The 8,562-nt window shown below is 36.0% G+C and overlaps 3 protein-coding genes and 1 non-coding gene across 4 annotated transcripts; 3 read left to right on the forward strand and 1 right to left on the reverse strand.

Moving 5' to 3' along the window:
- The first annotated feature begins 877 nt into the window (after positions 1-877).
- LOC148697625 (protein AGENET DOMAIN (AGD)-CONTAINING P1-like) lies at positions 878-1,516 on the forward strand. The gene has a single exon (XM_088692973.1). It carries the CDS (start codon positions 878-880, stop codon positions 1,514-1,516), a length of 639 nt encoding a protein of 212 aa, XP_088549099.1.
- Positions 885-4,045, forward strand: LOC137722151 (uncharacterized). Its single transcript, XM_068461125.2, has 4 exons — positions 885-2,981; positions 3,070-3,134; positions 3,237-3,462; positions 3,717-4,045. Exons 1-4 carry the CDS (start codon positions 2,903-2,905, stop codon positions 3,845-3,847), a joined length of 501 nt encoding a protein of 166 aa, XP_068317226.1. The 5' UTR covers positions 885-2,902; the 3' UTR covers positions 3,848-4,045.
- A 163-nt stretch (positions 4,046-4,208) lies between these two features.
- On the reverse strand, positions 4,209-7,141 carry LOC137723358 (uncharacterized). The gene is made up of 10 exons (XM_068462531.2): positions 6,981-7,141; positions 6,741-6,821; positions 6,609-6,639; positions 6,430-6,512; positions 5,764-5,796; positions 5,191-5,269; positions 5,021-5,073; positions 4,873-4,933; positions 4,675-4,757; positions 4,209-4,513 (listed from the first exon to the last, which is right to left on the reverse strand). Exons 1-10 carry the CDS (start codon positions 6,993-6,995, stop codon positions 4,424-4,426), a joined length of 609 nt encoding a protein of 202 aa, XP_068318632.1. The 5' UTR covers positions 6,996-7,141; the 3' UTR covers positions 4,209-4,423.
- An 89-nt stretch (positions 7,142-7,230) lies between these two features.
- TRNAP-CGG (transfer RNA proline (anticodon CGG)) lies at positions 7,231-7,302 on the forward strand. Its single transcript has one exon. It is a non-coding gene; the product is annotated as a tRNA-Pro (tRNA).
- Positions 7,303-8,562: the final 1,260 nt, after the last annotated feature.

The raw sequence follows: 8,562 nt of genomic DNA on the forward strand, positions 1-8,562 counted from the left end.
ACTCATGTGTTCAACCCTCTTATCCTATGTTGCTTGTATTGAAAGAAAGAAACCCTAGACTTTGCCAAATTCCAAAGATATTTCTCAAGTTATGATATGATCATAAATGATAAATTTTAGTAGTACCTATTGACATATCGATTATGATGCACACCCATATAAAAAAAATTATATGCATTGATAAGACCACTTAAATTTAGAACTGTGACACTAAAATTTGTTCTGGCTTTACAGCGGTATGATTGGGTTAGATTTGTAGGTAGATGTGTCAATAGATTTTTTGACCCGAATTCCAATATGAATTTGATTTAATTAATAGAATATGGATTTGTGATTTCAATTTGATAATCCTTTTATGATCTGAATTCGAGAATTTGTTAACAAATCAAATATGAAATTGAGCTAATTTGATTGATAAAAAAAAAAAATGTATAAGAAATCAGATCGGGTTTTCATATCAGATACTCGTTAACTTATCAAATTATATATGGATTTTCTTATTAAATATCCATCAGATTATCTGGTCAGATTATTTTACTTAACGGCTCGAATCTAGACTAATCTAATCCGATTTATCTATAAGTCTATCTATAAGTGCGCTAAATTCGTAAAAGTATAGACACTTTTGAGGTGGGCTGAATCCGTAAAATATAATAACTTTTTCTTTCAATCAAAGCGTATAATTTAGAAAAATTAAGAAATGAAAAGTATAAAATCTTCCAATTCCTAAACAGAATAGGAAAGCCAAAATTTTCTAAACAGAACAGGACTCTATATATACAAACAAGGCACTCGTCAACTCTCATTCTTTGGTAGCAACTAGCAAATCCAACTCTCATTCTTCTACTTCCTTTCCTTCACTGGCAAATAATTTGCAATGGGGCCTTCCCGTGCGATCCAACGGCGTACAAAAGCAACGGACTCTCGTCCTGCTTCCTCCTCTCGCTCGCAACTCGACGATCCAAATGAGTTCAGCCCCGAAAGAAGGTTTGAAACCAACAACGAAGTTGAAGTGTCAAGCAAGGAAGAGGGGTTCATCGGATCGTACTTCGCAGCTAGGGTTGTAGCCAACATGGGGGACAACTACGTTGTCGAGTACAAGGAGCTATTGGAGGATGACAAGCGCACGCTCTACAAAGAGACCGTCATGGCTCATGACGTCCGCCCTCCGCACCCGAACCAGACCCTACCGTTGAGCCCGAACGACTCATCTGCAAACAATGAAAAGTTTGGTTTCGGGGATTTGGTGGATGCGTACGACAATGACGGGTGGTGGACGGGGGTTGTCACCGGGGAGAAGGGCAGTTTCTACGCTGTGTTCTTCGAAACACCGTTGGATCACGTTGCTTATCCGGCTACTCACGTGAGACCTCATCTGGATTGGAGGAGAGGGAGGTGGTTTCCTGGCAAGAACAGGGAAAGGTTCTTGCATGGGAACCCAAATTTCTCAGAAGAGATGACGCAAGTTATCTTGGATGAAAAGATCGAGCAGTCAAAGTTAAATACATCAAGTTAATAAATCAAAATCCTCAGAGGCTATGCGATTAATCTGAAAAGAAAGATGGCGGGAACAAGAAGTTTAGACCATGTTTTTTAAGTTTTCTTGAGTTTAATTAATAATGTTACAGTTTTTAGGGTTTAATTTGAATATCAGCATCAAATATTGAAGTTAAAAATCACAGGATATAGTTGATTTTCGTATTTAGATTGGACTTGATATATGGTTAATTTTCCAATCAAATGTATATATATTAAGTCCGAAATCTAATTACATGCCTTTTTCTTCTACTTCTAGTTACCTCCTCCAAAACATTCAACTTTTAGCTAGCAACTGCTCTTGTTTTATCATTTGTTTGGGGGTGAAATTAAACTTGCAACGCCTGGCGTAGCTAACTAATACTTTCAGCTAGCATAAAGATTTTTCAATGTGCTTGGAATACAAGACAGTATGTCCTATGTGACTATACAAGTGGAAGAAAGTTTTCCCTTTAATTGTCCGTCCACTTGTATAATGATATATGACGTATGTGTTCGTGTTCCGACACACTAAAAAATCTCTCCAACTAGTAGTAGACTTTCGCTTTTTACTAATAATTAATATAGCCTTTACACTATTCTTAATGGTGGGTGTGTTTGTTACAAGGATAACACTTTTAGGTACATTAAGCTAATATATTTGACGAAACTCTCTAATACATGCAGGTTTTCACATAATGATATGACTTATGTCTATTATAAGCTTAAGGGTGCCATAGCAATTCTACTCGTTCTGTTATGGCAAAGGATAAACAATAATTTCACTGATGCAACTCCATCCGTTTAAAAGCATTCACTCTGACACTTGAAAGTCATGTGTTAGATACTTTGGGCCTCCTACTACTCAAATCCAATGCCAGTGCATTATATTGATGCCGTTTGTATGCATAATTTGTATCCATTTTTTTTTATTAAAAAAACTGTACATCAACCGTCTAAAACATCTCTAGGGGGTGGCACTTGGACTTAATACATCATGCAATCCCAATGGTCTTTGAATATTAATCTAAACATTTGTTTTCTAATGACAAATTTAGTACTCAATTCTTGCACTCAAATTGATAAAAACTCAATAAAATAAAAAAATAAAATAAAACTCAAGAACAAGTACAAAGTTGGTGGCTTACTTACCAAATTCACTCATCTACAAGTCCCATTTTCCTCATCCATTTTCTCGCTATAACTATCTAAAACCACCACCTCAATCTCTCTCCTTTTTGGTTTACCAATTGTGAGGCAAGATCCTCTCTCTCTCTCTCTCTCTCTCTCTCTCATGCCTCGTTAAAAAGATCAAAAACCCATATAATACCCCAGTCACTACTACTAATATCAATTTCATATACAAATCATCTCTTACAAAGTTACAATGGCTTCTATTATCCTCCCAAAACACAAGTTCTTCTGCCTTACTCTTCTTCTCATTGCAGCTTGTTGCTCCTACTCAGGTAATACTTCGCGTTCATGATGCCCTCTTGCGCTTTCTTTCTGTTTCCTAGCTGATTGTGTTCATACGATTGTCTCAATATGTTGCAGGATACGCAGAGGACAACCCAGCGCAGACGTTTGTGACAGCCTTGGCATGTTTCAGCAACAAGTTTGTGAGTGCAAACCATGCTCATAACTTGATTTCATGTTATACAAACATCATTAGGTCCTCGATTTTGTTTCTTACTGATTTTGTTTTGATTTGGAGTGATCAGATTTATGCTGGTTGTAATGAAGCATACAGATTGAATGAGAGTGGAGAATTTAACGTGCCTCCTGAAGCAACTAATTCGTTCTGCCATGGACCATGTTTTGAAGAGACGCAACAAGTTCTGAACTGCATCGATAGAATGTTTTCAAACTTCGTTTTCGGCAATAGAGCAACACTGCCAGAGCTGAGAAGTGCACTTCGCGCTGGCTGCAGCTACACAAATCAAATAGGTAAGCGAAAAGAATCACAAAAACTTATGAGTAGCAGTCCGGCTCTGTGTAGGACGTCTTGTCTTTATGACACGTCTTGAGAAAACCTCAGGTCTGATCAACTTTTTTCGACTTTGATTCTGTTTATTGACATGGTTGATTTTTGAGGATCAAAGTTAAAATACTGAGTAGTAGCGGGGTTCTCTAAACACGTATTGTTATTAAGAGAGACAAGACCGAGAATCTCTCGTGATAATAAAATTTTGTCTGTGCAGGGAGGTTCAATGGTTTTGGGCCCTTTGGTCAGTACCAAGGTGAAACAAGCAGTGCACAGAAGCTACCAAAGTTCGTCAGTTTTTTCACGTTCTTAATTGTTACCGGGTTCTGTCTCTTCATCCTACACTGACCATGTGATAACGTCAAAACTTCACGCGCGCGACCGACACCAGCACATCTCCTAAACTTAAAACCGCACCATATACACCATTTATACTCGACTGCCATAACGTACTGCAATCTAGTGTTACATGAACAATCATAGATTACTCCTACGACGAAAGATCTTGTATGTTGTGGTTTGTAACAAGTTATTTTTCTTTCGATATTTTGTAAGATGACCGGTGATTGCCTCGGTTCGGGTTTTAGAATTACCAACCTCAAACGTCCCTCGGCTATGCCATATTCATATCATCAATCATTCTCAATTTCTTTGTAAAATTAAAACAAAACAAAATTGACAAGCTTCGAATGCCATACCAGAACAAAGATGAATCAAACCCGGATGCATTATGAATCTGGGCGTAAAATCTCTTCCATTTTCTCAAATTCCACCAACATTTTGAAGGTACACGAACCTACATTTTGTACAAAAACGAACGCCTAAATTCGTACGATACGGTCGCTAAAGAACACAATCAGATACATAAGAAACAACTCAGATTAACAAAAAAAAAGCTGTGAAAGTTGAACTGGCATGAAATGATCACTTCTTGGTTGAACCAAATCCACCAAATCCCATCATAGCTGCAACGTCGGGATCAATTTCCGTTTCCTCTTCGACTGCCTTCTCTTTCTGAACCCAGGAAAGAAGATTTAAAAGAATCAGTTGACATAAATAAAATTAAAAAATTCAGCTGCAAAATATTATAGCAAGGCAGATAACAAACGTCCGAATTTGAAGATTCCAATCTCTGCCTTACAAACATTAATATTAAGTGAATCAATTCTACCAACCTTCTTCTCTTTCTTCCTTTCCCGACGCTGGCGCTTCCGCTCTTCCTCTTCTTGCTGCTGCTTCAGGATCCGCTCATCAAGATCTGAGAGGGAAAAGGAAGAGTGATCAACTTTTTTATCAGTAATCAGAACACAATGCACCTTAAATAAGTGATCAAAGTCTCTGAAGGATTCATTTACTACAACTCAATATCTTACCTTGCTCTGTGAAAGTTCCATCAGTTTTCCGCTTCTTGAGCTTTTCAAATCGCTCCTGAACCTGCATGAATTCAACGTAAATATGGTCACGATTTTAACAAGGAATTTCCAATTTGATCACAAACAAAAGTTATTTTTCAAATTCCACCTGTTGGAGTGATGCCCGCTCTACCCGCATAGACATACCCAAAGCTCTTTGATCTATAAAGAAAAGAAACATTCAAAGAATAACAAAACCAAAAGAAAATAATTGTAATGACAATAGAAACATATCTATAGATGAACTCATGTCATAACAATATCGATAGAGTTACATACGTTTCTTGCCATTGATATGATCCAAGTAGTTTGCAGAATCTTTTACAACACACTCACAAACCGAACAGTAGTATCCAGCCTGAAAAAGAACAGAATTAATCATATTGTAGCAGGGGAAACAATATTGAGAAGACAAGACTAGAAAATGACAAATCATATCAGATCAAGTACAAGATACCATAACCATATAGAGAAAGTACTATATATGCTAACGTTCTTTTCACAAAATGAAATTTATATCAACATAATGCTAGAAAGGTGAGTGGTAGACCGTAACCAAGGGGTTAATTATTGCACTCAAATCTTGGCTTCAAGTGCGGTAATTCAGACTACACTAGATAAGGATTCAGTAGGAAAGCTACACAGCCTAACCACTGAGGGAATATCCTTCAAAGAGGAGGGAAGAGAAGGGGGAGGGGGGAGGGGAAAGAGAGAGATAAGAAATGCAAAGCCTTTGATGGGCATAGTCAATGTGATGGCTGGCCATATTTTATTTAATTAAAATAAAGTAATATTGTTACTAAAATGCAAATCATAAAATTCAGTTACGAATATTCAATGATAAGTATTTACCTGCTGGCTTAAGGGTGCTATCGGAGTAACAACCTGCAAAACATACAGGGAATAACAAGGTTAATGAAAAAAAAGTGGTAAGAAACTTGTAAAACTTGCTTAGCAATTAACAAAGATGTAAGCAACAAAATATCCAATAAAGGATCTTATTTAGACACATCAGGATCCAACAAAATATTCATGGTTCTAATGCAACTCAACTGAGCAGGCAGGACGTGAGATATTCCCATTTGAAAGAGGCAAACGTCTCAATATAATTTTCTTCAGAGTAAAGCAACATAGGAATAACAAACCCCCCATCTCCTACCAAGCTTCCTTAATCCAAATCTATAATCTTCTAAGGACCACAACATTTTCATGAAATCAGAAAACCAAACCAACTATGACAGTATATATATAATTTTTTGAACATACTGCATTACGGTGAAGATTTTACATCAAAACTTTATGCTCAATTAAAACAGATACATCGAGGATGCTGATTAACCATGACGATCAAATGCATCCAATTACACATGGCATTGGAATCTTCTTAAAAACTAACTCCTAGGTTGAGAAGTAGTCGCATCATGATAGGCTTTATAGTATTCCACGAATTCAAAAAAATCTCAACTTTCAAACAAACGGGGAAAAATGCATATGCACTCCAAACAATAAAAAGCTCACCTGTGTTTTCCCCAAGCGAGACTCGAGATCCACTTCATAATCCCTGTGCTTCAATGGCTTCCTTTGCACTGGCGGACCTTTCGCTACACACATATAGCAAACCATACTTTTAGTTTATACTAAAGAAAACAACTCGAATAACGCAAAGAGACCGAAATACAAGATTAAACAAAACCAACATTTGGATTTATGCGGTCCTCCCTCTTCCTCCTAAAGCACATTGCAAAACACCCAGATTAGGAAAAAAAAACTAAAAAACATATTACAAATTTACAAACCAACAACAAGAACGAGACTTTTCGGGTTCAAACCTGTCTTTCGCGCTCACGAGCTCGCTCCAAGAACTCATCTCGATCGAATTTCCTTCTGAAAGTATTATCCACTCCGGCAGCCTATACCAAAATAATAACAACTACTGAATTAATTAAATCATACAAAAATGAAATATTTATCATGTAATTTGTATTTTTGGAATCAAGAACTTAACCTAATTAGGCCAATTGATAAATTCTCAGTGACGGAAAGTGAGGATTTTGGGAAATTGAACTTACATTACTGCTGGCCATGGCTGCGGAATTCAACCTTTGAGCTAATTTGCAGTCCGGTCCTTGAAGGATGCAATTGAAATTCCGGGAATCTCTGAGAGATGGAGATTGGAGAGAGGGCTAACCAGAGAGTGTCCGAATCCTCAACGTTCAAAGAAAAGGGGAAGAAGAAGCGAAGAAAGGCGTGAGGAATACTATTCAAAAGTTTATGGATTTTAAATAAAAAATTGGTTAATTTCCAGAGTATTGCCAAATTGGGCGTTTGGTCTAGTGGTATGATTCTCGCTTCGGGTGCGAGAGGTCGTGAGTTCGATTCTCGCAACGCCCCTCTCCTTTTGCTTTCTATTTTTTTCCGCCGCTGTTTCTTTCTCTGTGAACGCTTTTCTTGTTCAGGTTTTTTAAGCTTTTTTTGAACTATTCTTGTTTGGTACCGTTAATTTAAAAAAAATAAAATATATTTTTTGTGAATTTTCAAAATTTGACATGAAGTTTTTATTTTTTGTTTTTTTTAAACTAAAAGTGAAATTGTAATCAAACGGCAAATTATTTAATAATTTTTTTCGGAATTTTCACAAGCAAATCATTCATTCTTCCAATAAGGAGGGCTCTCAGAAAAGGAAAATATAGAGAAAAACAAAGGTTTCATTAGTTCACACGTTTTTTTTAAACTAAAAGTGAAATTGTAATCAAACGGCAAATTATTTAATAATTTTTTTCGGAATTTTCACAAGCAAATCATTCATTCTTCCAATAAGGAGGGCTCTCAGAAAAGGAAAATATAGAGAAAAACAAAGGTTTCATTAGTTCACGTTTTCTAGTTAGGTCTCTAGGTCTTCGGAGTCATAAACTAAAAGGATAACTTTATATGCCACAACCAACCCGAAGGCCTTCAACTTCCTATATGTGCAAGTGGTTCTCCGCATTGGTTTGTGAGCATTGTAGAATTGGTGGTGTTCATAGGAGCATGTCGCTATCTAAACTTTTGCAATTGCAAAAGATATATAAACATGCATCTATGTTATTTATAATCATCCAACAATAATTAGCATTATTTTCATCGTATACATGTCACATTTAGAAATGTTTGGTTTCTTAATAATCATTTCACTAACATCCTGTGCAAAACTCAATCAAAACCAAGAAAGGTTTATGGCAAGATTAGTTAAGTCAATTGAAATAAATGTCTTTTACTACAATGGCGGAAAGGTCTTGAGTCTTGCATGACGACGTGTGTTCGAATTTTATCAGTGACTAATCTAACAAAATTCATCATTGATAAAAAAAATAATAATTAAAAAAAAAAACTGAATTTTAGAATTTAAAAAAATATTCAAAATTAATAAGCATACAAACATGCATGAGTTCGAACTTTGTCAGTGATTAATCTAACAAAATCTTACTTACAAACAAAAAAACTGAAATTTAAAATTAAAAAAATACTCAAAATTAATAAGCATACGAAGGAAAACTATTTGGTTCTTCATATGTAAGAATTCGTTTAACTTTTGCTAAAATAGTATTTGACACGTGTCTTTGTTTCAGTGGACTGATGATTACATTTGTACGCATGGCGAGACATGATTTGCCA

The sequence above is a fragment of the Pyrus communis genome, chromosome 4 (genome assembly GCF_041283825.1).
Source record: "Pyrus communis isolate YQ-2024b chromosome 4, ASM4128382v1, whole genome shotgun sequence".
NCBI classification, from domain to species: domain Eukaryota; kingdom Viridiplantae; phylum Streptophyta; class Magnoliopsida; order Rosales; family Rosaceae; genus Pyrus; species Pyrus communis.

Coding starts and splice junctions, on each gene's coding strand:
- LOC148697625 (XM_088692973.1), top strand. CDS start 878: ATGGGGCCTTCCCGTGCGATCCAACGGCGTACAAAAGCAACGGACTCT.
- LOC137722151 (XM_068461125.2), top strand. CDS start 2,903: ATGGCTTCTATTATCCTCCCAAAACACAAGTTCTTCTGCCTTACTCTT. Junction 2,982..3,069: donor AGCTTGTTGCTCCTACTCAG/GTAATACTTCGC, acceptor AATATGTTGCAG/GATACGCAGAGGACAACCCA. Junction 3,135..3,236: donor CATGTTTCAGCAACAAGTTT/GTGAGTGCAAAC, acceptor TGGAGTGATCAG/ATTTATGCTGGTTGTAATGA.
- LOC137723358 (XM_068462531.2), bottom strand. Junction 6,640..6,740: donor CTCGTGAGCGCGAAAGACAG/GTTTGAACCCGA, acceptor AATGTGCTTTAG/GAGGAAGAGGGAGGACCGCA. Junction 4,514..4,674: donor AAAGGAAGAAAGAGAAGAAG/GTTGGTAGAATT, acceptor TCCTGGGTTCAG/AAAGAGAAGGCAGTCGAAGA.